Source organism: Theobroma cacao, chromosome 2 (genome assembly GCF_053813885.1).
Source record: "Theobroma cacao isolate CCN51 chromosome 2, ASM5381388v1, whole genome shotgun sequence".
Taxonomy (NCBI): domain Eukaryota; kingdom Viridiplantae; phylum Streptophyta; class Magnoliopsida; order Malvales; family Malvaceae; genus Theobroma; species Theobroma cacao.
Window position 1 is genome coordinate 5,984,650 of NC_142640.1, and position 26,184 is coordinate 6,010,833.

At 36.8% G+C, this 26,184-nt stretch overlaps 6 protein-coding genes and 1 non-coding gene across 8 annotated transcripts; 2 read left to right on the top strand and 5 right to left on the bottom strand.

The window, feature by feature from the left end:
* Window positions 1-1,128: 1,128 nt before the first annotated feature.
* On the bottom strand, window positions 1,129-4,495 carry LOC18608082 (protein CORTICAL MICROTUBULE DISORDERING 6). Its single transcript, XM_018114855.2, has 4 exons — window positions 3,512-4,495; window positions 2,844-3,095; window positions 2,658-2,749; window positions 1,129-2,221 (listed from the first exon to the last, which is right to left on the bottom strand). The coding sequence occupies exons 1-4, from the start codon at window positions 4,274-4,276 to the stop codon at window positions 1,399-1,401; spliced, it is 1,932 nt and encodes a 643-aa protein (XP_017970344.1). The 5' UTR covers window positions 4,277-4,495; the 3' UTR covers window positions 1,129-1,398.
* Window positions 4,496-6,188: 1,693 nt separating this feature from the next.
* Window positions 6,189-9,666, top strand: LOC18608083 (Glycosyl hydrolase family protein). Its single transcript, XM_018116482.2, has 5 exons — window positions 6,189-6,907; window positions 7,210-7,379; window positions 7,726-7,823; window positions 7,939-8,703; window positions 8,785-9,666. Exons 1-5 carry the CDS (start codon window positions 6,224-6,226, stop codon window positions 9,441-9,443), a joined length of 2,376 nt encoding a protein of 791 aa, XP_017971971.1. The 5' UTR covers window positions 6,189-6,223; the 3' UTR covers window positions 9,444-9,666.
* A 184-nt stretch (window positions 9,667-9,850) lies between these two features.
* Window positions 9,851-9,924, bottom strand: TRNAN-GUU (transfer RNA asparagine (anticodon GUU)). The gene has a single exon. It is a non-coding gene; the product is annotated as a tRNA-Asn (tRNA).
* A 1,024-nt stretch (window positions 9,925-10,948) lies between these two features.
* On the bottom strand, window positions 10,949-14,570 carry LOC18608085 (uncharacterized). Of its 2 annotated transcripts, XM_007042576.3 has the most exons (14): window positions 14,266-14,570; window positions 14,000-14,126; window positions 13,780-13,857; window positions 13,609-13,691; window positions 13,411-13,517; window positions 13,163-13,273; window positions 12,913-13,019; window positions 12,341-12,650; window positions 12,176-12,253; window positions 12,022-12,075; window positions 11,848-11,937; window positions 11,664-11,756; window positions 11,460-11,537; window positions 10,949-11,177 (listed from the first exon to the last, which is right to left on the bottom strand). In XM_007042576.3, exons 1-14 carry the CDS (start codon window positions 14,309-14,311, stop codon window positions 11,127-11,129), a joined length of 1,413 nt encoding a protein of 470 aa, XP_007042638.2. In that variant the 5' UTR covers window positions 14,312-14,570; the 3' UTR covers window positions 10,949-11,126. The 2 variants fall into 2 exon arrangements, with proteins under 2 accessions (XP_007042638.2, XP_017971972.1); XM_018116483.2 differs by lacking the exon at window positions 11,848-11,937.
* Window positions 14,571-16,754: 2,184 nt separating this feature from the next.
* LOC18608086 (beta-1,4-xylosidase) lies at window positions 16,755-17,422 on the top strand. Its single transcript, XM_007042577.3, has one exon. It carries the CDS (start codon window positions 16,863-16,865, stop codon window positions 17,211-17,213), a length of 351 nt encoding a protein of 116 aa, XP_007042639.1. The 5' UTR covers window positions 16,755-16,862; the 3' UTR covers window positions 17,214-17,422.
* Window positions 17,423-19,098: 1,676 nt separating this feature from the next.
* LOC18608087 (Radical SAM superfamily protein) lies at window positions 19,099-22,346 on the bottom strand. The gene is made up of 8 exons (XM_007042579.3): window positions 22,179-22,346; window positions 21,925-22,087; window positions 21,672-21,782; window positions 21,449-21,583; window positions 20,918-21,022; window positions 20,321-20,490; window positions 20,119-20,218; window positions 19,099-19,656 (listed from the first exon to the last, which is right to left on the bottom strand). Exons 1-8 carry the CDS (start codon window positions 22,271-22,273, stop codon window positions 19,414-19,416), a joined length of 1,122 nt encoding a protein of 373 aa, XP_007042641.2. The 5' UTR covers window positions 22,274-22,346; the 3' UTR covers window positions 19,099-19,413.
* A 208-nt stretch (window positions 22,347-22,554) lies between these two features.
* Window positions 22,555-25,158, bottom strand: LOC18608088 (cyclin-like protein). The gene is made up of 4 exons (XM_007042581.3): window positions 24,998-25,158; window positions 24,561-24,828; window positions 23,701-23,761; window positions 22,555-23,469 (listed from the first exon to the last, which is right to left on the bottom strand). The coding sequence occupies exons 1-4, from the start codon at window positions 25,063-25,065 to the stop codon at window positions 22,877-22,879; spliced, it is 990 nt and encodes a 329-aa protein (XP_007042643.2). The 5' UTR covers window positions 25,066-25,158; the 3' UTR covers window positions 22,555-22,876.
* Window positions 25,159-26,184: the final 1,026 nt, after the last annotated feature.

A 26,184-nucleotide genomic window follows, 5' to 3' on the forward strand; every position in this document is an offset into this window, starting at 1 on the left:
GAAGCCTAAAAGGTTTGTAAAAAAAAAGGGTAAAAAATAGTAAAAAGAGGCATGATTATTCTTCACACAAGCAAGAAAATGAAAATTCCCTATCCTTTGAAATCTAAAACTACAAAGTTAGGATATAGTGTTGCTAAATTATGATTAATTTGGCATCAACAGCGAAGAAACAAAAACTGATGAATACCAAGATTCTAAATTGAAGGCAGGTCTCCATCCATCCATACAGTGTGGGACAGTTTTGGAATTAGGAGTCAGCAAAGGTAACGTTGTCACTCTGCCTCCCATTACCTCAGCGGATGGTCCTCTGTTCTTGGCCTTATATTATCTCACAACAACAACATTAAAATTGCATGGGAACTCGGACTCCCAACAACCACACTAAAATGTTATTGTTTTTGTTGAATGGAACTAAACGATTTCGTGTTTTTTTGTTTGGTTGAGTGGTTTTCACGTAAATTGGGTCTACAGACGACAATTTTTCATTATTTTCTTCCAGTCCACCTGTGATTCATATAGAGGAAAAGAAATTGGGGTTGGGGATTTTCAAAACTTGTTTTTTTGGGTACTTTGACCATGCTGGTCAGTTCACTTTGACCAACCTGACTAATTGTAAGTTGACCATTGACTTTGCATTGACTTTAAAGAGCAATCACCGGAGGACCCAGCGTGCCCCTTGGGATGGTTCCCATTATGATTTTATTTGATTTTTGACATGAAAGACATCATCTTGTAATGCTTGACCTTTGACGCTCGACTGGGATTCTTCCTTGTTCCTTTGAAGAAGTCTTTGCTCTTGAAGCTTTGTGCCTCGGCTTGACACGAAGGTTAGGCAAGCAAAACGCTTCATATCGAGGAGAAAGATAAAAACAGGTTGAAATGAAAAGAGAAAAGCAAGACGAAAAGAGATCGAGCGAAGTACAGGGGCCATGCAACAATGCTACCACATTCGCAATTCCATTTGCGGGGACGCATCTTTAATTACATATTGTTATCCAAGTAATGACAACGTAGCTGCAGTCTTTCATCTTTAGGCACTCGAGGCAAAGGGCCAGAGGGTAGTGGGGAATCTAACTGCAGTAAGATTTAATTGTCGATTAGTTAAAGATAATTAACCAATGAGCAGTTAATGGCGTCGACTTCAGGAGCTAACCTAACCATATATATAAGCCTAACCGACAACAGGAAATGGAAAGGACTCAAGGCCTCAATTGCTGTTTAGAAAACTAACATGTGGTCGCAGAATCACCAACATGTACTCTTTGTCTCTGTCTGGCTAGTGCCTAGCAGCAAACAACAGAAGAAAAATGAAACTAAATGCTTCTTGGCTTTCAAATGACACCTTTTTGGTGTTAATACCATGTGAGGTTCTCGAGGTTTAAACAGAGTTCTGTTAGTTTATTCCTCTTGCGTTGATGCCAAACTGATTGAGCAACCCGCAGAGTTCCAACCTTCAGCAGTTGCACTCATATTCTCCAAAACCATCGCAGTTCTTTCAACATGCTTCAAAAGGACCCCGTATATTTTGTTCCTCAGCCTTCCATATGCTTCTAATTTAGAACTCTCCAGCGTAAAGTTGTCACTGCCTCCCTCCTTCTCCATCATATCTAACCAGTCGTTCAATCTCTTGATCTGACACATAGATTCAGCTACCTGTCTATCACGAACCCTCAAAAGGCATTTATTTTTAAATCTATCTAAATATTTCTCTACATAAGCTAAAAACCATGTTTTACATTCATCCTGCAAAGCTTGTGCCAAATTTCGAGCTGTACCCAAGGTACTTCCCCTCACCCAATCTGGGAGAGCTTCCTTCTCAGCTGCCAATCCAGAATAAAATTCACAAATGTTCCTTCGCTTCCTAATTGTAGAAGTGCCTTTCAGCTTGGCAACCTGACTTGGTTTGTTTGAGCTTTTTGCTGCAATTTTTGCCTCTGCGGAAACATTTTTGGTTCTAGAAGCAGAAAGTGGGACAAGATCAGATGCCACAGCGGCTTTAACCCATGTGGTTGCATTTCTCTTTCTATCCACTGCCAGTTTTACTGCTTCCCTCATGGCACCAGGACTACTCAGATCACTATCATCCGTTCTTAGAGGACTAATATTTCTTAACGAATGAACAATTGCTCTACACTGAGCCATGTAATCTTGCAGCTTGAAAAACTTGTTAATGCAAGGCTGCTGATCATCCTCTTTTGCCAACTGAAGCTCTGAAAATGAACTGAAGGAAAATGAAAGGAATTAGTAAATTTTTCTGGTCATAGAAGATAACAGGAATGGCAGACAAAGTGATGAAGTTACAGAAGAAAACAGACGAACAACAGATATAATTCCTCGCAGGGGTTAACCAAGAATTTTAGCCTGTTTATCTAAAAACTTGAACGACATAAACAAAAAAAAAAATCAAACAGAGAAAAGTAGATTGTGGGCTTTCAGTGATTTTCATTTATAAGACCCCAAACTCAAAATGAACTCGACATTAACAATGAGTCAATGCTTACAAAAAAAGCGTATCATTAATTTACTTCATTCCATTGTTTCATAATGGCGATCCTATTTCAAAAAGCAAAGCAATGACAGGAAATACAATCTATATGCATGTTTTAAAATGCCAGATTCAAATACAATTGACTTTTTATAAGTGTACATTTCCTCACCTTAAGCACCTGAGCAATCTCTCAGTAGCAGCAGCCTCTTGCAAAGCCTCAACGGCTGCAAGCAGAGCGACATCCCTTTGCCTTAGTACTTCCTGCAGAGGATTTTAAGGGCTTTCAAAAATCTTTGGATTTTAAGGGGACAGGGAATGTCGCATAAGGAAAACAAAAACAAGCAAAATGCAATACCTTTCCCTGTTCGACCAAGGAAGAGGCAAGGGAATCCCACAACATGTCAGTTTCTTCCCATTTTTTATTATTGGATGACGCGCGTGTCCCTGCTTCAGTTAATGGCTCCTTACTAGTTCTTGCTAATGAAGAGTTTCTATTCCCTTTTGGACTTTGAACTGGTTTTGGAGATGGACTACTGTCTTTTATACTTGTTCTGGTGTTTGAATTAATATCGTTGCTGTTATATCTAGCAGGACAAACTGGTGAAACCTGTAAAGTCAGAAAAAAAAGGATGATGGCAAATAACAGAAGATTTGCTTTTTCATTTAGAATTTATTCTTTCTAATTTTACGTGTTTGTGAATGATTTATGCCTGATAGGACTTAATCCAAAATCAGATATTTCACCAACTCACCAACTTTGCCTAAATCAACCTGTTCCTATTTTTAACTATGGCAGAAACAACATTGCAGATGATATTTTGCTGAAGAAAATGGGAAACAAATCGCTGGCGGCTCTTATATTTAAACATTTGCACTAATTCCAGAATTTATACAGAACTCTAAATTTAGGGTGAAAATTTTATTATACTAAATAACTAGTATAAAATCAATGACTCAATGACCTTACAGTCCATAGAATAATTTACCCTAACTTGTTGAAGAGGACTAAAACCGAGCACTTACATAACAATTAGGACTATGGCGAAGAGGGATTATCTCATGCTTGACAACTGCGGCGTCTGGAATCTCCCTACTTCTTGTTTTCGCTATCCCACACCAGCTTCTTCTCCTGGAATGTGATTCCAAGGAGCAACTTGACGTCAAACAATCTGAACCGCTTTCTTTATCAACTATACTTGATTGGTCTCTTGAATAACCCCTACCAAAGCCTTCTTTCTCAACATCAGGAGCCCTAATCCCACAGTTCTGGCCTCCAAGACTCGCTCTCCGGTCCCCAGAGGGTACCCTATGAGGACTTATAGACCGAGCCCTTTCTCTTGACATTTTCTTCACAGAATTTCTGTCTTGCATCAGCAATTTCGACGCTCCACCAAACTTTTCCATGATGTCAATGCCGACAAGATCTTTGGGATCCCCATCGCAAGGCTGTCTCCCTGGAATTGGCCTTACCCCTTTAAGCACTGGCACTGGATAGGCTACCTCCAATTTCTCCACGTATATGAACTGCCCAAGTTGCAACTTGTTACATAGAACCATCTCATCTTCTTCTTGGGACAAAGAAACATACATAGCATGCGTTGCATCCGAAACTTTCATGAAAAAACCTTGTTTAGGCCAAAGATCACCTTCTGCCAACACAGGAATTATGCTTCTAATCTGTAACAACGCAGGCTTCTTACAAACATCACAATCATCAGTAACTGTTCTCTCTTCAATACCCATGTCTTCAAGAAGTTTCAAAATGACCCCAGAATGCAGAGTTTCCATATTTCTTGAACCCAAAAGAAAACAAAAAGTATCTTCTAATCTAAGACTTTATATATAGCAAGAACTTGAAATTATAGCATATTATTGTATCATGGGATGTCTAGGTCGAGAAAATGAAAACAAGAAGTTTCTAAGGCTGCGAAACAACGAGGAGTACAAACGAAAAGAAATCTGGTGGTCATAATTTCGGTTCGTCTAAAAATTGAGAATTCCTGCGCTTTGTTCTCTTGGATGCTTCGATTGACAGTTGCTAGTGGGGTTTTTTAAGGATTTGATGAATGGCATTTACGAAGCCCCCATGAAGAGGTAGTTATAACTGTCAGTACAAAGCAATGATCAGATAGGGTCCACACTGCGTCAAGTTTGAAAGGTCAAATGAGTGGATTTTATCTGAATGTATGCAAAATGGGATTGGCTGGCTCCTGGCACTTGTCCCGCAAAAATGGATATTTACGTTAGGGAACCTGACAATTGAGATCAGATGGACAGTATGGGGAAGGCGGGCCTGTCCCCGTTTCGGACTAAGAACAGCCCCAACCCAAAGGAATTGCGCTGCGCTCTGACATTCCCGTGGGTTCTCTGCAATTTTTATTTTTTCATCCAACTATCAAAAACGAGCCCTGAGCATTGGAAGTGTAAGAATTTTACATTCTTTTTAGGCCCAATGCCTATGTTTCGTTACAAAAAAGTCACCCCTGCTCCTCCCTTTGATCTTTGTGATCAAAGTAAACTTAGTCTTGTCTTTTTCCTTTTTTGATGGAATAAACTTCAATGAAATGTTTCACTGCATTTTAAGTAGCAATAGAATTACCTTGGGTTAGATGACTTGAGTCGAAAAGGAAAGCATCCTCTGATTCTTGTCAGAGCAGACTCACAGTTTGTTATGGATGTATGCAAAGTATATAGGTATTAGCCTCCAAAATAGAAAAAAAAAAAAAGAAAAAGGAAAACGAAAGAAAGGAAGATGTTGCTTTATCATGTTGCTTAGACACTTGAACCTACTCATTTTAGTGAAAAAATAATGTAAAATAAAGGGCTGAAGCTCAATTACACTATCTCTATATCAGATTCCACCTTGATGCTTTGATTCTTGTCGTACATATGGGTGCCTTGGTGGGCTCTGCATGGCTTGCCCTATTTTCTTTGCATTCTCTTCAAAGGCACCCTTCAATGATGCGCACACATCTATATTTATCTTTGCTCGAAGTGTCGCTTGCTTGACATATAATCCTCCTGCCTTAGACCCAAGATTAATCGGCATATCAAATTAGCAAGTGGTAACTATGACATGACTACAATCATTGTACAAGGTTATGAAAAAGATATTTACACTTTTTTTCACGCAAAGTATTCTCATGAAAGTGAATTAAGCCACGAATTACGATTCTTGGTTTAACGAGCCCAAGACAGACCAATACCAGAATGTGATGCAGATTTGCAGCGCTGTAAAAGTAAGACAACTGATTACTTTCAAAAATTCCAAGATGCTTACGTGGCCTGGCCTCCCATGATTAATTGGCCTTCTCTTGCTTAAGATGAAAGTGTTCCTCAAAGAACTTAACAAAGAGCAAAGATGCATTTGATCAATTCATTCATTTTAGTTTATGCAGATTTGTATTAGTATCATTTTGCCTCACCTAATTTGGGACTGTAATAGGAATATTACCATGTATATTTGGTGGTCCATGAGTATAATGCCATTGAGAGTTAAAGAAGCTTTTGCTTTGTCTAAGCATCAAAGTGTCATTCGTTTATTAGTAAATTATATTTCCTACACGGGAAGACCAATTCTATTTCTCACATTGCAAGCAACCCTTCGTTCCTAGTATATATGAAAGACAAGAAAAAGACGAGACCAACCCTTTTATATACCTCACCTACTTCTATAAAAGAATTGCAAGTGCTTGCAATATTCCACCATGTAAAGGAAACTTAAACCAGCAAGCCATGAAAACGCAAGTTTCCTTAGCTCTCTGTTTCTCACTTTTCCTAGTAGTCCCATGTAACACTCAACAATTTGCATGTGACAAGAATGATCCCAATACGAGCCAGTTCCCCTTCTGTGACTACGCCTTATCTTATGAGGATCGAGCCAAGGACCTTGTTTCACGCTTGACTCTCCAAGAAAAGGTGCAACAACTAGTAAACACGGCCTCTGGCATTTCCAGGCTTGGTGTGCCTGCCTATGAGTGGTGGTCTGAGGCACTTCACGGTGTCTCAGACCTGGGTCCAGGCACACGTTTTAATGCCACAGTGCCTGGTGCAACTAGTTTCCCCGCTGTAATTTTGTCTGCTGCAAGTTTCAACGCGACATTATGGTTTAAGATGGGGCAGGTAGTGTCAACAGAAGCTCGAGCCATGTACAATGTAGGGTTAGCGGGCTTGACATATTGGAGCCCTAATGTTAACGTGTTTCGTGACCCGAGATGGGGACGTGGCCAAGAAACACCAGGGGAGGACCCTCTGGTGGTCTCAAGATATGCTGTGAATTATGTTCGGGGATTGCAAGAAGTGGGTGGGGAGTCAAACTCTACTCATGACAAGCTTAAGGTTTCAAGTTGTTGCAAGCACTACACTGCTTACGATCTGGATAATTGGAAAGGCGTCGATCGATTCCATTTTGATGCAAAGGTATGCGTATCATTAGAGTTACTTAATAACCAGTGTTTGATGCTTGGTAGAGTTGATGGAGTGCTTAATTATGACTTAAATGACTTACTGAACCATAAACATTGTGAATACACACTGAGATTTTAGCAAAGCTCTGTAAAAGTTGGAATCAGGAAAATCTTATGGTATTCAGGGATCAGTGAATGGAGTTGGTAAATTTTGAGTACTTTTAACTTTGCAAAGCAAAAATAAATATAAAAGGTGTATTGCAACATTATAGGTCATTATGTGTCATACTAATATTAAAACTTGGATTGCATCAGGTTACGAAACAGGACTTGGAAGATACGTATCAGCCACCATTTAAGAGCTGTGTTGAGGAGGGACATGTGAGCAGTGTAATGTGCTCATACAACAGGGTGAATGGGATTCCTACCTGTGCTGATCCAGACCTGCTAAAAGGAATAGTTAGAGGCCAATGGGGTCTTGATGGGTATGTTTCTATTTTCCTTACTAGATATTATCCTTTTATGAAGTAGTGATATATCTCCATTTCACTAGAAAGAAAAACAATTTTATCTCATTAAAAAATTGAAGACTCAGGAGTCCAGGCCACAATTATTAATTCCTATAACTGATCACAAAATTAGCATAAATGAACTCCGTGCCTTAACATTTGAGCAGATGAAATGCTGATTTTTTTACAGAAATTAACTCTTGATCGTTATCCTCTAACACCAAAATACCAAGTCATTAATTGTTGCTGCAATTATTGGTTGATAATTTCTTAAGTGATAATGTTCTTTGTGCTTCAATGACATTTTAGATGCTTTTGGCAGATATATTGTTTCAGACTGTGACTCTGTTGCGGTTTTTTATAATAGCATCCATTACACTGCTACCCCTGAAGATGCCGTAGCAGTTGCTCTAAAAGCAGGTCTTGTTGCCACTGATAAGCTAGCAGCCGCTGGATATTTTCACTAAAATACTCAAATCAATGTGTTTAGTTTCACTTTTACTTATACTTCTGCATTGTCGTTTAATTTCTGCAGGTTTAAACATGAACTGTGGGGATTATCTGGGAAAGTACACCGTAAATGCAGTCAACTTAAAAAAAGTGGAAGAATCTATTGTTGACCAGGCTTTAATATATAACTATATAGTCCTTATGAGGCTTGGTTTCTTTGACGGAAACCCCAAACTGCTTCTATTCGGTGATCTGGGGCCATCTGATGTATGCGCTGATGATCATCAGCTGCTAGCCCATGATGCTGCCAAGCAGGGAATAGTTTTACTAGACAACAATGGAGCTCTTCCTTTGTCCCAAAATATCACCAAGAATTTAGCTGTTATAGGACCAAATGCTAATGCCACAACAGTAATGATAAGTAACTATGCTGGTGTACCTTGCCACTACACTAGCCCTTTACAAGGACTGCAAAAGTACGTCTCAGTGGTTACATATGAAGCAGGGTGTAGCGATGTAAAATGCAGTAATGAGACACTTATTGAGGCTGCAGTTCAGGCTGCAGCCAAGGCTGATGCTTTGGTGGTAGTTGTGGGGCTAGATCAATCTATTGAGGCAGAAGGGCTGGATAGAGTGAACTTGACATTGCCAGGATATCAAGAAAAGTTGGTGACTGATGTTGCTAATGCAGCAAATGGAACAGTGATTCTTGTGATTATGGCTGCTGGTCCTATTGATATTTCTTTTGCAAAGAATGTGAGCCAAATTGGAGGCATTTTGTGGGTCGGATATCCTGGGCAAGCTGGGGGAGAAGCCATTGCTCAAGTCATATTTGGAGATTATAATCCAGGTTGTCTTTCCTTCTTTTTATTTGTTTTGATTGCAGGTGCCTCTAAACATCAGTATGCTCATAAATGGTTTCTTGTTTCAGCTGGAAGGTCCCCTTTTACATGGTATCCACAAGAGTATGCAGATCAGGTGCCTATGACAGACATGAATATGAGAGCCAACACCAGCGAAAATTTTCCTGGAAGAACCTACCGCTTCTACACTGGCAAATGTATTTATGAATTTGGACATGGACTAAGCTATACGTCATTCTCCAAGTTCATATTATCTGCTCCTTCCACAATACTCATCCAATCAATACCAAATAATATTCTCTCCTCTAAATCCATCCGCGAACCATATGCTTACTCAAATGGTGAAGCAATTGATGTTTCAAACATAAACTGCAACGATCTGCAATTTAATCTTGTCATTGGGGTGAAGAACAATGGACCAATGAATGGAGCCCATGTGGTGCTCTTGTTCTGGAAGCCACCAAGCTCAAGAGTGGTGACCGGTGCACCAAACGTGCAGTTAGTTGGGTTTGAGAGGCTGGAAGTGAAGAGAGGAAAGACACAGAATGTGACAATGAGCTTGGGTGTCTGCAAGGAGTTTACGCTTGTGGATGCTGAAGGGAACAGGAAGTTAATTACAGGGCAGCATACCCTTTTTGTGGGTTCTACTAGTGAGTACCAAGTAAGGCACCATTTCGTTGTCAGGCAGGCTGTGAATGCAAGTGTAGAAGGTTCTGTGTCTATGTAGGCAATAACATTAGTTGGAGTGCTGCTACCAACTACAATCGTACAGTAGTAGAATAACTTATGGTGTGCTAGGACTTAGAAATTAGCTAAGCAGCATGTAAGCTATCATCTACACATATTTAGCTCTCTCCTGAGTCCATGTTTAAGAGGTCCTTTTTAGGGCCAGAAGCCCAGAACGAAAATGTAAAAGTTTATTGAGCAGCGAGTGAGGTATCATTTACATATATTTAACTTTCTTCTGAGTCCATGTTTAATAGGTCATTATTAGGGCCAGAATCCCAGAACGTAAATGAAAGAGTTTGTCACTATTAGGGCCGGAAACCCAGAACAAAACTGGAATGAAAAAGTTTGTGGAGTCCATTATTAGGGCCAGAAGCCCAGAACGAAAATAGAAAAATTTACAAGAAACGCTAGAGGAAGGGGTCGAACCTCCGACCTTATGGTTAACAGCCATACGCTCTAACCAACTGAGCTACTCCAGCTTGTTTAATGCATTTTTAACAATTTAAATATATCTAAGAATTAAAGCACACAAGACAAATTCAATTACCAGGAGCCATCCGCTTTGGCGGTTTTACATTTTCTTTCAGTATTACGCATAAAGGATAAAACCATATCTGCAAGCACATGGCTCATTCTGTCCAAGACTTATTGATGATGATCTTGGCAGTTGAGAGCATTTTGACCATTTCTTTATGTTATGTAAAAGAAGATTCAACAACTTCTCAATTTCCATGTATAAATATTTGCCATCATCTTGTACAAGACCAGTTCAATTAATAATTGCCCAAGGAGTTTTCTATTTGCTCCTAAGAATGGAACAGAGAACCAAAGCCACCAACATCAGCATCACTCTCTTGCTTACCATTCTTATTTCTTCTAGCTCGGTTCACTCTCGTAAGCTAGCTGGCTCACCATCACCTTCTCCGGTTAGTGCATCCCACAGCCACAATATATCTTGTTCCCCTGGTTGTTTTCTTTTTATTGTTTCTACTATACCATTATAAATATCATTGCCATGTGCCTTGACTTAACATACATTCTTTGAATGCTTTGTGTGGAACGATATATATTCTCTGCAGATTAATTTGGAGCTGATTGCCGGAATGAGAAGGCCTGGCTCACTTCCTCTTGCCTGTCATTCGAAGTGCAACCAGTGCAAACCCTGCATGCCGGTTGAAGTATCAATTCGAGCAGCGGAGTTTCAAGAACATGAGTACTATCCTCAAGTGTGGCAATGCATATGCCAAGAGAATATATACCCTCCTTAATTCTAACTCTTTAACAAGGTTACATTATTGTTCTCTGGCATCTGCTTTAAGTTACTTGGCCTATAATTGCATTACAGTGAACCATATTTAAATGTGGTTTGACCTTGCTCAAGTGATTGCCCTGCTTGACCAGTTAAATTTTATAGCAGTCTTAGAAGTATGACAGTTCCACCAAGTATCAAAAATTAAAAACTTGTGTTTCAATTTTCAAAAAACAGAGAATTATTCAAACAAGTTAAATAAAAGAAAATACTTGCCATTGCCTCTTAAACAAGTATCACAATGATGGTTGCCTAATCAAGGCTATGATAAAAAAAAATTGAAGGACATAAATAAAAACTAAGCTAAAGAAAAATTTGTTGTCAATCTGAGCATTGAGTCAGGTGCACTTCAACAGCTCTTCTCTACTCTACCTAAATTCCATCAGCAACAGCAAAGCAATCATTCTCTCTAAGTCTCTCCCCCTGCATATGAAAGCATATTCAAACATCAGTTCAAAGATTAGAAGATTGTTTAAAGAGAACACTGAGGATAAGATTAAGGTTCAATCAATAAACAAGTATTATTATTGAATTTAGAACTACTAATCATAGGTTGTCTTGACATTAGAAAGTTGATACAGCAATGAGTACAGCTTTTCTGGTAATTCAGTTCCATTATATTGTGTGCCTAGCTTCCCAGTGACCCTCTTTTTACCAAGGGACCATAAAGAATCATGTTATGACTAAAATGCAAAAAGAAGCTACCTGTGATAACAGTCGCTGCTTGTTCAGCAACTGAGTTCTTGCCTTGCTCAAGCATGAATTGGGTGACATAGTCATTTTCTGTAAGGGAGTGGAAGATGCAAAAAATGAGTACAAAATTCAACCCCTTGATTACATGCATATTCGCATCAAAAAGTGTAAAAGATGAATACACCAGTGTAAATCACTTGAGCCAAAAAGAGCTACCTTTTGTAACTGCCTTTCTTCTCTGCTTATGAATGGTAGCAGAGAGGAATCCCGGTGTCTCACAACTGGAGGTCGGAAAAAACGTACAGTGACCTGTAGAATTAGCAAGTTTTAGACATGATGAAACCTAAAGCAAAAGGAATGTACATGCACATGAACCATTCAAATGAACACATAAACCGACCTCTTCTCTTTCTGGTTCATATAGCATGCTGCTTAAAGAATTCCTTTTTTTGGGCATGAACTCAAAGACATGATGGAAGTTTTCATTTCGCTGTTTACGGAACCAGTAAGTTGAGTATCAAAGAAAATGCATAACAAATTTTCAGGGTAAAAAGAGAAGATCATTTAAACCCACCATCATATGCTGGACAAATCCATCTTTTCCTAGAAAATGCTTCATAAACTTTAGCTGCAGTTGGAAGCAGAAAAAGGTTTAGTTTCTTTGCAAGAGATGAAGAAAATAAATTAATAAACCAATTTTCAAAGAACTGTGAAGAAAAGTTAAATACCTGTATTTTCTGAGACCATGTTGATAACATGAGTTCCTGCCCACCTATTGTCACACAGGTATTTGGACAGTTCTCCTCCTGAAAGTAAGTGACTTAAGATTATTTTGCCAGCTCAAGATATTCAAATAAATATATATGTGTATAATCACAAAGTAAAATCATTACCTCCAAAAATTTTAAAGCAGCTAAGATAGCATCAAACCCTGTTCTTGCATCTTGAACAGGAATAGTTTCGTTACTTGTTTTGGTGGACAGGCTTCTGAGTTGCTTTATAATATTGTCCTTCAATTCTTCCTTTGTTGAATATATCTTAATGGATGTACCACCTTCATCAATTGTGCCATGCGAATCCTTAGCTTCAGTTGAGAACTTCTCCAGACAGTTGGTTTCAAAGATCAAAGCAAGAGCCTCGCTAGCTGCTGCACATAATGCTTCATCATTGTTGTCCAGTAGGTTTGAGAAGTATGGAATTGCCCTGCATCCAAATTTGCAAAGCTACCAATGTTATTTCCAGTACTCCTTTGATGCTATAGCAGGATAAATTTGTATGTAGACAAAAAAGGCAGAGTCTAATAAGTATCTAGAAGTTGGAATAGTCTAGAGGCAAAAAGATATAGTGTCCATGGGAGTAGGCATTTTCAGGAAAATTTTAAAATGAGAAATTCTTTTATCCAACTATCAAAGTAGAAGAACAAATATATTTACAATAAATAAAACTGTTTAATTAGAAGACTGACCCTTGCCAGTTTTTGTAACTCAGTCTCCATCCGTCAACGGTAGTGAGAAGAAAGGACCAAGCAGATATTGCAGAAGTTAAAACATCCGGTGAATGTTTCCTTTCCATCTGGAACATAGAAGGAAATTTGAGAATTGACTGATTAAATCATATAGGCAGAAATCTCAGTTAGACTTGCTTAATTTCTGTAGCTTAGACTGTTGTACTCAACAACATAAGGAAATATTGAAGGATTTAGGTGGACTACATACATTAGAGTGAGATTCAGGGTGAATGAAGTTCCATATTAACTGCATTGCTTGTTCGGTCTCATCTGAGTTGCTTGCACCAAAAAAAGTAACAACAGCCAAGCAGTCAAGAATCTGTAGAGGGAAAGAAAATTATAACAAAGTCCATGAAGCATAATCATGTAGGCGATATCCAAAAAAATCAAATCTTAATTAATCAGCTTAGTAATACTAGTTCTACTTCACAGCAGCATAGGATACAATAATTTTACCTTCCAGGTCTTAAGCTTAGATTTACGTTGCTGGGAAAGTGCAGTCAGCACATCTTCATATGCTTCGTGCGCATGGTCAACACAACTAGTAATCATTGCCAGCAATCCTACAAGAACAATATGTATGTATGAGAACTACTACAAGTTAAATTTCTAAGTTTAATCAATAATTGCAGAGTTATGAAGGATTGAACCTACCAATAATATGTGCTGCTTGCTGCATCTCCTTAGCAGAACCCTTTTTAACGCAATGCAGGCAGTGATACAGCAGCGTTACAAAGCTGCAAGAAGGTGATCATAATTGTGAGCATTACCTGGTTTATATGTATATTACTAGCAGAGTATTATCGAAAGGAAAATAATGCTTACTTCTCTTCTACAAAATTTTGCTCTATGTTGTCAGTCAAAGCCTTGAGAATTGGTGACAGAGCTTCCTCTCTCTTTGCCCTGCATTTACAGAATAAACAAGAAATACTTAAAAACTGGAGGTGAAACAACGTAACAAGTTGAAATCTAATTAGTTATGAAAAGAAACCTTAAAACATCAAAGTTCAGAGGTTAAATTGATTTAAAATATAATTATATATACCTTTTGTCAGACAACTCTCTGAAGTAAGTATCTAGAGTCTTGGGTGCACCCTGAAAATTGCCCATATCACCACTAGCGTCGTCATCAAGCAGAATGCCTCTTCTAGCTGATTGACGGCTGCCCCTACCTGCAGTTCATCCTACATTAACTCCGCTTTTTCTTCTTTTATTTTTGTTACTTGAGTTCAAGAAAACGTATACCCATGAAAAAGAATGATGAACGAAACACCATAATTAAAACATTAAACAAATTGAAAAGAAACTCACGTATTTGCCTCTTGTGGCGTGTTCTAGTGCCAATATTATCGCTCATGGTGCTCAGGAAAACGCCCAGAATTCAACTGCAGAAAGAAACAGGAGGGACTCACAAGAGAGTTGCGAGAGAAATCACCACGCTTACAATTCATATGTTTCTAAAATGCTCAAAATAATGCCCTTAATATAATTCCTAGAACCGACATTTACTTTCTTTTTCCTAACAGGATTGCAAGTCTTCTCCTAGATTGACTAGGATTTGCTTTGCCACTCCATTCTTGGCTTGTACTCCAACCTGCCTCGCTAGCTTGCATGCAAGTGCCTGACTTACACCGTCAGTGTATAAATTCTCATGTGCTGCTGTCATATTGTAAATGAATAAATTTAAACCAATTAATTATTCATAAATTTTAAGTATTATTTTAAATCATAAAAAAATAATTATATATATATATTTATTTATTTCAACTTCTTTCCCTAAACCTAACTGTTTCCTCCTTTGAATTCTTGCCATTGTCGTCACATACTAATACTAACAAATTAAGCGGTAATTTGTCCTGCATCATACAATACAAGTAGAACATGCCACGTTTTAATTGATTTATTCTCCAAAAATAAACAAGTCTTAAACATTCTTCCACAATGATCAAACAGACCGCGACTTTTTAAACAATTTCCTTTTTGAAAATAACTTAAACAATTAGCTCTACCCTTAGATAATCAATAGTTAGGTTAAGTGTGTGGATAAGGAATAGTGTATCCATTAATTTTGAAGAATCCGAACTTAAATTCAATTAAAATTTAACTGTTCGTACCTTATTCGAATCCGATTAAAAATTAACTCTTAATATTCAAATTCAATTATTAATAATTGTAAAAAATTTGAATTTGAACTCAATTAAAATAAATTTATTTATAATCAAATTTTGTGTATATTATTAAAAATTAAATTAATAAATTAAAAATCAACTCGTAAAAAAATAAATTAAATTTTAAAATCATATTTAAAATAATTAATGAATTTTAATAAATATTATATTAATTATAAGTAATTTTATAAATAAAATTAAAAATTAAAAATTATTATTTATAATCAAATTTAAATAACAAATATTTTAAAATCACTATTCAAATTTATGACGAACAATAATTTTACTATCCGAAATCAATTGCAAAATATTTTAATCTTATTTAATCATATCAAATAATAAAAAACACTAAAGTACTTATTACGAATATTAAATTTTAATTAAATGATTTTAACTTTTAAGTGGACCGTCCGAAATTCGTTGATGGAAACCAGAATATATAATATAAATGGAAGTATGCATATCAATGTCATGGTTGGTTAGTTTTATGTATCGAACACTCTAAATAAATGAGTTGTCTTTGTCGTTGGCCTCCATGGTGGTTTATACAGAGCCATCAATCAAACTAGATGACCCACCGTTGCTGATGTGATGCTTTCCACTACTACAAATAAAAAGATACAAATTTAATTGCAGTGACAAACGTAGTTCGTAACACAACTTTTTAAGGAAAATTATGGCAAAAAAAAAAATGTTGTTGGTAAAGGATATTGGTTTCATTCAAACCAACTTGATAACTTTATTTTTTTTCCTTTTAATTCTCTCGTTGGATCCTTCTATTTGACCTCAACGGCTGGAGTATGACTGATAAAGAAGTAGACACTTCTTAATTAGAATTGTAATATCCCCTCCCAAAAATGTTTGACCAAAATATATTCCAAAAGAAGCTCATCGTTTTGGAAACTACTTTACTCTCCGATGGAATTTCATCACAGCAAACTGATTAGGATGAGATTTGCCGCGTAGGGCCGCCTCATTCCCATAGAGCAGTCAAAGAAAGCATACCCCGGTCCCAATTGTACATAAATAATGAAACTGGTCAATTGACAACTGTGCTTTGCATCCGCGGCCATTTTACAAACAATATCCGCTCAGCTGTTCTCCACCTCCTAGGATTGACAAATTCAATTTCTTGGGGCTTTTTTTCTTTTTGAATATTTCTTCGTCTCTTAACATCGAACAAATTGTCAATGGATACGTATTTGAGAAAATGTTGATGCTTATCCCAATATACTTGTTTTCAATTCATAAGTAATACAAGTCAAATATCAGATTCCTTTATTGTTACTATTCTAAGTTAATGCAATGCCTGTTAATCATTGAAAATGAGATGACAAAGAAATATTACTCGAGAGTTTTTACCTGTTATGTTTAGTTAATTAACAACATAATTCATAGACTTATATTAGTGCTTTAGTGCTTTGTCCTTTTTTTATTAGAAAAGTCCTTAACTACCAACCCAAAAGAAAATAAGAAAGATGGGTCCATAAATTTTGAAACCACAAGCTTATCTCCCTTAATAATCAAAGGCTACAAATGTCATTAACCACGTCATCAAAACCCTCGACTTTCCCCCATTAATGTCCTACTTGTCGCCAGCGAACCTTTGCTATAAATATATGTTCTTCTAACGTTATCTCTTGCAATTGAAAACCTACACGTTTTAGCAATCCCAAGTTTTGTATACTTGAAACCTTCACCAAGAAAAGAGCACAAGGAAACAAGAGCAAGTCGATCGTCATGGAAGGTTTGATTCCTTTTCTCATCCATGCCGTCAGGAAGCAAAAACCCGGCCACCATTACAAGTCCATGTCCGTGGGGTCTAGCCGTAGCTACCATCTGCTAATGGGACAGTCACAGCAGGAGTCCGTGGAGGGCTCCTCTCACCGTCGAACGAGGTCGGAGTTCCAGCCTCCAACCGTGGGATTTTTCGAGCAGAGGTCGGGTCTTGAATTCCTCAGCCCAAAGGGCTACAACAGCGGTTCTTCTATAAACTACCCTTCAATGGCTGGAGGGTCAAACGTTGGTTCCTATGCTCATCAGCAAACTAAGCTGAATAATGTTCATATCTCGGATGTTCGACGCCGATAGTTCAAACTTCCAACAGTAACAGAAAAAAGGAAAAAGCAAATTAAGAACTGTTTGGATATATTGAAATGTGTTATTCATTTGTTTATTTCTTTGGTCTGATCAACAAGTTTGTGTTGTAAAAGAAGGGTAAAGTTTTTTCGTTGCAAAGGATGGCTTTGCTTTTAATTGTACATTGTTATATTTTTTATATGATTGTGATTACTGAATAATGGGTGGTTTTCGATGTAGCTGTTGATTACTATAGATGATTATTTGGAACATCTTCTGTCATTTTTTATTTTTTTGGTTACATAGATTTCATGAAGCTTGAGGGAGCAAGCTTCCTATCTCCAGATCCTTTTTCCTGGGTTTGTTGTTCTGTATCCACTATACGTGAATTGTCAACGTAAGTGTTAGACTAGGGACCTTCGCGTAACCTAAAAGCGTTTCCAAATTCAAAAAAAAAACAGTGGTAAAGAAAAGAAGGATCCAAAATTGAATGCAAGTAACGTGACTTGTCAAAGGCTCCAAAAGTTAAAACTATGCCTTGTGGGCTCGAAGATGGCCAAAATTTCTCCAAGAAAAGATATTTTTTAGGCTTTGATTGGTGAGGGAAATGAAAACGAGGAAGGGACAAAAATTAATAACCCAATAATTATGGTGATAAAATAGGAGAATATGGTTTAGAAATCATAGGCTTTCTTTCTGTGGGCCCTTAAATCCTAATCGATATCTTCTGCGTGTCATCTACGCATCAATTATATGCGCACTGATGGTTGGATGTCAATCAAAGGATCTGTTTTACCTAAACGAGCACTAATCCATAGACGCCTTTCGCCTACGTCAGAATGATCTCTCACCCACGTCGCCATCTATGCATCTATCATACGCTCCATGCTCTCTCTCTCTCACGCGTACTAACACGTTCATTTTTTGCTATGTTTAAAGCCTAAACCCTGACCTGCTCACTCTTTTATCATTATATATGAAAACCCAAAATGAACAAGGAGACAAGCCTCGGAACAAGAACTTGGAACTGCATGTGTAGCTGCAACGAGAGTGGATTGCAATGCAATCACACAGAACCAGGGTTCGTTAATGAAAATAATTGGCGGATATGTAACGAAGAGTAGGGATGTTAATGGGTAAGGTACTTTATAATTTCGTGATACTCCAACTCTAATTGTATAAAAAATTAATTATTTTAATTTTATTAATTATTCAAATAATTTTAAAATTACGATCTTAATCTTAATCTTATTACATTTTTATTACTCTATAATTATTTTAATTTGTTTAAAAATTGAATTAAATTAAAAAATTATTAAAATCTTCTTTCTAGATAATTTAATAATTTTTTATTTATATATATTAATGTCATCACATTAATAATTTAATTAATTATATTTTTAATATTTTTGTCAACATTTAACAAAAAAAACTCTTGATTAAGATGGTGTAAACTTTGATTATCTTCCTTTCTTACCTAGATTCAAATCCAATCAATTTTATTTAATTATTTAAATTATATCCGAATCCTATCCGAACCCGATTCGGATAGTAAAATCATTACCCGAATCTTTCCTAAATCCGTTTATTAGGTACACTTACCTGATTTAACCGAGTCACATACCCACGAATACCCTATAATAGGATCCTATCGAAGAGACTTGCCAAACACTGATCCCAATCCACCAAAATGAGTTGCTCAAGGTCCCGGTTAATTAATTGAGGCTCATCAGATGACACAGCACTCATACTATCATAAATTAGACTACCTAATGACATTAACAGCACCAAACCCCTACCAAAATGAAAGAGATTCAGATGTTGCTGAACAAAGCAAAATTGCACGTTAGCATTTTGTGACATGCCATCTCCAGAATCAAGAATGTGTTCATCCTGCTTCATCTTCATTGGTGTTGCTAGCATTTCATATTTACCATGAATCATAGTTACATCTTACAATTGTAGTTCACGAGCATGCCCCACTTCAGATTAGAAACATGAAAGAAAAAAAATTCATTTTGATAATTTCACATGATAATGCGTCCAAAATTAGGGCTTATAAGAGATTTTATCTATCTAAGAACAATGCCTAACCGCAGAGAAAGAGTTGTCATTTTAAAATACATACAGAAGGTAGTTTTAATCCATCATACAATGTTGTAACTCAGTTGCGAACTCGCAGTTCAATGTCACCTGAAAGGGATTTGGCACATCATATTCGGAGATCTTCAATATCAGTTAAGAGAGCTGTATTTTCACGCGATCTCTTATCAGGTAGGTTCACCACCAGCTGACCACATGCACCACTTATATCCTGACCCATTTGCTTACGAACTGTTGTCCTGATGTTATAACTACCCCTAAGAATTTTCTGGAATTCCGATACTCTCTGCTCACTGCTGGTTCTGAATTGACTAAAGCTACCGATTGGATTAAAAGGTATTAAATTTACAACCTGATTCAAGAGAAACTTAGTCAAATTCCAAAACTTAGGGAAAGGGGGATTAACAAGTGCACAGCAACTTAGGAACATATGAACTGATAAAACTGGAAATAAAATACATATTTTGTGTACTTGCTGATATGCTCTCTTATGGCATGAACAATATTTTGGATTAATGCTACTCCCAGCAACCTAATTCATTGCCAATAAGTTTGGCAGGCATTCAACAATATATACGAGGCCATTAAAGAATACCCTATGATGTCTACTAAATTCAATGGACCAACCTTATCCCCAAAACCACCCCCAACCCTGAGAAAAAGAAACCTTACTTAACCCCCTCTTCCCCCTGCCCAGCCCCACCCCCCCCCCCCCCCCCCCAAAAAAAAAAAAAAAACACACACACACACATGCATACAGAGTAGTGAGAAAAACAAAAAGCCATTCACATATATGCTCAAATTAGGAGCTCACCACTTGAAAACTTTCCAGCAATTTACCAAGCTGGTGTGCATGTTGCTCTTCATCATTCACCCCATCAAGCATGATGTACTCAATGAATATCTTTTGATGACTGCAAGTTTAAAACCAAAAGTTACAGCTCTCAGAATGACTGCAGAATCGCAAGTTTCAAAACCATAGCCTAATTATAAGCAGAAATATTTAAAACTACTACCTGTTCTTTTGATATGCTTGTAGTGCTGTCATAAGTTTTTCTAAAGGAAAAGCTCTTGCTGAAGGCATTATCTGACAACGAATCTCTTGAACTGGCGCATGCAACGATACTGCTAGGTTCAAACCTGGTAGATCACTATGAAGCTTGTTGATAGCATGAATAATTCCAACCTACATTGGATAAGATGCATTTATAATGCTAGTAAGTTGGGTGAGTCATAAGCAATTTGTTATTTTGAAAGAAAGTATTCTTTAATTACTTATGCCTCCAGACCAATCAAAACTCATTTACAGAAGAAAAAGAGAAAATAGTACAAGCTTTAACTTTCTCCACATAGTAAACTTGACCATATTTTAATCACATAGAATAACATAATTCTCCACTGCCGATCAATTTCAAATATTGGCAATGAACTCACTGGTGAGTAGATTTCACTCTTAGTAAAAAGCACAGATAAGCTGTATCCAGACTCAAACAGTTGAAACAAGTGCTGCCAATTGAATGGTATTGCATGGACAAAAAAAAAATCTAAAAACATAAAAACGATGTTATACAATTGATATGAATATCTACTATAACAAAAATTGGAGAAATTACCGTGGATACTGTGATTCTCTTTGGTGACAGCTGAAAAGGTGATCCTGTCATGACACGAATAGCTTCCACCAAGGCAGTATAGTTATTCAATGGTTCTCCCATTCCCTAACAAAATATAGGAAGTCAAGAGACTAAATTTCAACCACATTTAAAAAGAAAAGCTTCATTACACAACCCATCATGACAAGATGTAGTATTATACTTCAGAAATGGCAGCAGACAGCCACAGAAGGACAGACATGACAATAAATAGCATAAAATGATGGTACCACCAATTAGAAGTTCAGAACAGAAATTATAAAAATTTGATGTCCAAATGAACTTGCAAGAATCAACATGATCCCAGCAAAACAGAAATTCATAATCTCGAATGAGGAATTGTTGAACTCCTTTATGGAAGGTCAACAACAAAAAATCCCCACAAAACAGAACATTAATAATGCTTTGCATAAAGAACCTTATTTCAAAACTTGTCATAAAAAAAATTATCTACTACACAAGTAGAACGAATAAACAGAAAATGGTAATTACCATGAAAACAACATTGCGTATATTAGACAAACGCGAAGCATGAACCAGTTGCTCCACAATTTCTCCTGAGGTTAAATTGTTCTTAAACCCCATAGTTCCAGTTGCACAGAATTTACAGCCCATTTTGCATCCAACCTGTAACAAGAAGAAGAAAACATATAGCAGAATTTAAGGAGAATTACCAATCATATTACTTTCAGAAACAATAGTTTAAAGCTAATACCTGAGATGAAATGCACAATGTTGACCTAGGACCGCCAGGACGAGGTTTTCCTCCATATTTACCTAAACGGGTATCATATGTCATAATCACTGCCTCTACAGACGCTCCATTCTACTAACAACAATATAAAGGGTCACCAAATTTTGTACTAAAAAGTTAAAAGTAAAATAAAAAAAATGGTGCTAAGTTGGTAATTCAAGCTTCTAGTTCTAGGAGAAATGCACTCTTCTTCTAAGTAAAAAAGGAAAAAGACCTGAAGTCTGATAAGGAGCTTGGTAGTGACGCCGTCGGTGGAGTGGAAAACAGAGTGAACGGTGGAAGTGAGGGGCTTGAACTTGGAGCGAAGAAGAGGGTAAGCAGAAGAGGGCAAATAGGGAATATCGTCCAGCTCGCACCCAGGGTTTTGTAGCACATACCTTCACAATCATAAATTCACAATCCCCAAATAAAAAAAAAAAAGAATGGTTCAAAGAAAGTGGAGAAAGAGAAGAGGAAATAACAAATTACTTCCAAATGGAAGGGATGAACTGATGGTTGATTCCGGCGTCGTCAAAACGGGCCCTAAGCTCCGCAGCGTCGAATACCGACCGATGCGTCGTCATTCTCTTTATGCTGCTGCCTCTGGTTGGCGGGTTTCGCTTTGGTGATTAATATTTTACGGGGGGGGCTTTTAAGAGACTACGTTTCTAATATATGGACAAGAGGAAGAAAATCGTGCCGTATTGTGACCACATATATATATATATATATATATTAAGCAATGACCAAATTACTGTATTCTATGATATAATTTTGATGGAACCAAATTTTACGGAAGAAATTTGCTGTAACAGTTTTGGTATTTACAATTAATTTTTATATAACCAAAGAATTTTCCAATATGTTTGAGGGGTAAAGATGGCAATTTCAAAACTCAATTGCAGGTTTCTCCAATCTCCGGGACTGTGATCAGCCCCCCTCTGTTCCAACAATAACTGAAACACATATCAAACTACATCTAAAAGCCTCCAAACAAAGCCAAATTGTTCAAATTCTATCATTCTACTGGTACAAGGAGTTGCAATCATAAACAGCAATAAACTTGGCACGTGAAATACAACACAACGGATAAAGCAAAAAACTTTGGGTTTTGAAGAAGGTTTTGATCAAGACTCTTTGACATTTGAGAAGCAAATCAAAGGGCCAGTAATAGCAAAGCTTAAGTTTTAAGAAGCCAAGAGTGATTCCACCTTGGCGATCTGATCCTCTTCGTCCTTTCTGGGTGGACTTTTGTTAGCCTCCTCAAATAAATCATGCTTCCACTTCTCAACACGAGTAACACCTGAACGATACCCTTGTCTCCCACTGAATCTATCTCTTCCCCTGAAATTGCCACCACCACCTCCATGCCTTTCATGCGATGAAAAACCACCTCCGGGGGCCTCTCTTCTGTTTGAAACCTGATCTCCGGCGGTAAGTCTATCCCATCTGTCCAAAAGTCGGGGGTTGCGGTCCCTATCCACTCTTCTTTCACTTCCTAATGCAGGGTGGCCAGAATGGCTTGCCTTTTCTGGCTCCTTTGTTGTGTTGTCAGTACTTTGAGTTTCTGCAGGGATCTTCTTCTCTCTAAATGCAGGTCTTTTCCTGGCAGGTGGGTGCTGTGGTGATGGATCAGCCTCCATTTCAAAGAACCTATCATGGCGCCAATCACCATTGCCATCCCCCTTGGCTTGTGGTTTCTCATCTCTTTGCCTCATTTCATATGTTTTTGTCTCCCTTTCGTTATGCTGATCTTTTGCATCCCTCCACCCTCCATGCTCTGACAAGGGAAAAAGTACTTGTTGACTAATAACTTTCAAAAGAACACTTTTTTTTTTTTCCTAATAAGAAGAGACTGCTTTTAAAGCTTCCCCAAAAAAACTTCCCTCCAAAGTAAACATAATACCAGAACAATTGTTTTGCCAAGTAAAATCTGTAACATTAATATGTAAAATGATGATACAAAGCGAAATGGTGTTGGGAACAAAGACCAAGGAAGGAAACAACTAACCAGTAGCTGCTCTCCGACCAAAACTTCCACCAGCTTGCGCGGCATTACCACGCTCATCATGCTGTTATAAGACATGCACAGGCAAGCCTAAGATTGTTATATACACGGACCATCCAAAGGGGGGCCGAACAAGAATTCCGCTACATCAGCCCAGAAAAAAGGTTGACACACACTGAATAACAACCAAATATTAAACTCAAGAGAAATGCAGGTAGAGTTATTAATCATTATTCAGTTCCAAGTCAAATTGATGCTCCATACAAGCAAATTCTCTAGGCTCACAGGTAAAGAGATGCATAGGGATGACTATTTATCTATTTGCAGAGGTTTATGCAACATAATTAGGTAGTTTGACAATCCTAGGAAAGTCAAACACCCATTTGTTTCTCATGGGAGGTTACATGAAAATTCATCATTCGTATTTAGACCATTTCTGAACCTCAAATAAAATTTCAAAGGTGGCATTTCATGTGATCTAAAAATGATCCTGAGTCACATACATTTACAGTGACTATTTTTTCTTCGAAAGGCCCCATTTAAAATTTTATCAAGAGAATTAAACCCAAAGCTACAAAAGTGATCAATGTCTTTCAAAATACATATACTTCAAGACCACCAGACTGAAAGTTACACTACAGAACTCTTGGAAAGCAGACAGATCATCAGCTATATTCATAATCTTCTGACACAAAATCATCATTATTGCATGGTTGCCATATTGTAGGCAATCCACTACTTCTGGAGTTGAAAATGAACAGGGTTCTACGACGATAGATTAGTCTAAACCGGATATTCATATGAAGAACATATACCAAGCAGTAAAAGGAATACATGCGATGAAAAGATATTGGATACAAAACCTGAAAATAGGATCTGGACCTAGGTACTTCAGTTGGATCAGAAGAATGTTTAGTTCCTTCTAGGTGTCCATTGCGTTTCCTATCTGATTCCTTAATCACAGTTCCACTTTCAATCTTAAAAGAATCAGGAGCTGACGGGGCGTCAAGAGGTAAAGCATCTTGCAACCGACGCCGCTGCTTTTCATCCTGGTCCGCCCTGTCTCCAACATCAGCGTTGGAAACCACTCTTCCAGTCTCAGGTTTCCCATCCCTCCTAGACCTCTTAGGACTAAACAAAAAACAACAACAACAAATAAGCTACTTTTAGGATTGTCACATTCTATCATTGAAATTTTTAGAAATCAAACAATATTTAAAACCCAATTGAGTAAGTGAGATAATCTTAAAATTCAAGGCTGCTTTTGGTTTCTAATACAGAGAAGTAAAGAAGGGAGTACCTGGGTTCTCGGTCGAACCTTGAACGGTGCCGTCTGGAGTCAGAATGTCGACCCTCTCTACGAGACATTGCGTCTTTAGAACTTCGGAAGAACGAATTAGGGCTGCTTCGCTTGAAGTTGGATAGTAGTAGAGACACAGGATAGGTCGAGATATGTTCTGATAGAATACCGCCCTCTTTTTAATCCTACAACTTAAATTTTGCTGTTTCATCTTCACCGTTCGTTTAACATGTTTTGGGCTACGATAACAAGGTGTAGCACCTAGACATGAGTGACTGACCGATGGATTCATGGGCTTTTTTTATTTATATAAAATGGGAAACATCGTTTTTTTTTTTTCGTTTTTTTATGCAGAAGACATGGAATTTATAAAATTATTACTTTACCTGCGTTTGGATGGAGTGAAAATAAAAGAAGTCAAGTGAGAATGAGAAATGGATTAGAAGAGAAATGAAATAGTCATTTTATGAAAATAAAATAAATATATATTATATAATTTGCATCATGAAATAGAATTATTATTATGACATTATTTTAATATTTAGTTAATAAAAATAACTTTAAAATAATAAAAAATATTTTTTATTTTTTAGATTTTTGAAACTCATTATCTTTTAACAATATGTTATTATTAAATAATAATTTAATTTTTATTATTTAAATATTAATAATTTTATTATTAAAATATTAAGATTTAGTATTAAAATATTATTTATTTTTTAACTTAATTTCTTTTTTATTTTTATTTTCATTTTTAATCTTTTAATTTATAATTTCATTTTTTTTTTTTTTTAGAATTTGGAGAAGGAGATTTCAACCTTACTCTTTAAATAGGGAGATTATGCATTAACTAATAAACAAAATGTTCACGTGCGTTTCATTAGAGTTTTATTAAAATTAAAATTTTAATAATTTATTAGTACAATATTAATAATGAATTATTGAAATATTAATAATTTAATAATATTTACTGATTACTATTTCACTAAATAAATTATTAATAGTTTATTACAATGTTACTTAAGGCTTTTTTTCTTTTCTTTTTTTTACAATGTTACTTAAAGTTAGTAATTTATTATTAATAATTTAATTATTTATGTTACCTAAGCTTGCTCAATAATTTCTTAAAATGAATAGGGATATTTTTGTCAAAAAATATTTGAATTAGGAGCCGAATAGTTAATTAT

Coding starts and splice junctions, on each gene's coding strand:
- LOC18608083 (XM_018116482.2), top strand. CDS start 6,224: ATGAAAACGCAAGTTTCCTTAGCTCTCTGTTTCTCACTTTTCCTAGTA. Junction 6,908..7,209: donor GATTCCATTTTGATGCAAAG/GTATGCGTATCA, acceptor GGATTGCATCAG/GTTACGAAACAGGACTTGGA. Junction 7,824..7,938: donor AGCAGTTGCTCTAAAAGCAG/GTCTTGTTGCCA, acceptor TAATTTCTGCAG/GTTTAAACATGAACTGTGGG.
- LOC18608085 (XM_007042576.3), bottom strand. CDS start 14,311: ATGAGCGATAATATTGGCACTAGAACACGCCACAAGAGGCAAATAC. Junction 12,254..12,340: donor CTGCTTTAAAATTTTTGGAG/GTAATGATTTTA, acceptor ACTTACTTTCAG/GAGGAGAACTGTCCAAATAC. Junction 11,938..12,021: donor GATTTGTCCAGCATATGATG/GTGGGTTTAAAT, acceptor TTCCGTAAACAG/CGAAATGAAAACTTCCATCA.
- LOC18608086 (XM_007042577.3), top strand. CDS start 16,863: ATGGAAGGTTTGATTCCTTTTCTCATCCATGCCGTCAGGAAGCAAAAA.
- LOC18608082 (XM_018114855.2), bottom strand. CDS start 4,276: ATGGAAACTCTGCATTCTGGGGTCATTTTGAAACTTCTTGAAGACATG. Junction 2,750..2,843: donor CCTTGGTCGAACAGGGAAAG/GTATTGCATTTT, acceptor AATCCTCTGCAG/GAAGTACTAAGGCAAAGGGA. Junction 2,222..2,657: donor AGATTGCTCAGGTGCTTAAG/GTGAGGAAATGT, acceptor ATTTTCCTTCAG/TTCATTTTCAGAGCTTCAGT.
- LOC18608087 (XM_007042579.3), bottom strand. CDS start 22,273: ATGACGACGCATCGGTCGGTATTCGACGCTGCGGAGCTTAGGGCCCGT. Junction 21,023..21,448: donor TACGCAATGTTGTTTTCATG/GTAATTACCATT, acceptor ATATTTTGTTAG/GGAATGGGAGAACCATTGAA. Junction 19,657..20,118: donor TGCTGGAAAGTTTTCAAGTG/GTGAGCTCCTAA, acceptor CTCTTGAATCAG/GTTGTAAATTTAATACCTTT.
- LOC18608088 (XM_007042581.3), bottom strand. CDS start 25,065: ATGTCTCGTAGAGAGGGTCGACATTCTGACTCCAGACGGCACCGTTCA. Junction 24,829..24,997: donor AGGTTCGACCGAGAACCCAG/GTACTCCCTTCT, acceptor TTTTTTGTTTAG/TCCTAAGAGGTCTAGGAGGG. Junction 23,470..23,700: donor TGGTCGGAGAGCAGCTACTG/GTTAGTTGTTTC, acceptor TTCCCTTGTCAG/AGCATGGAGGGTGGAGGGAT.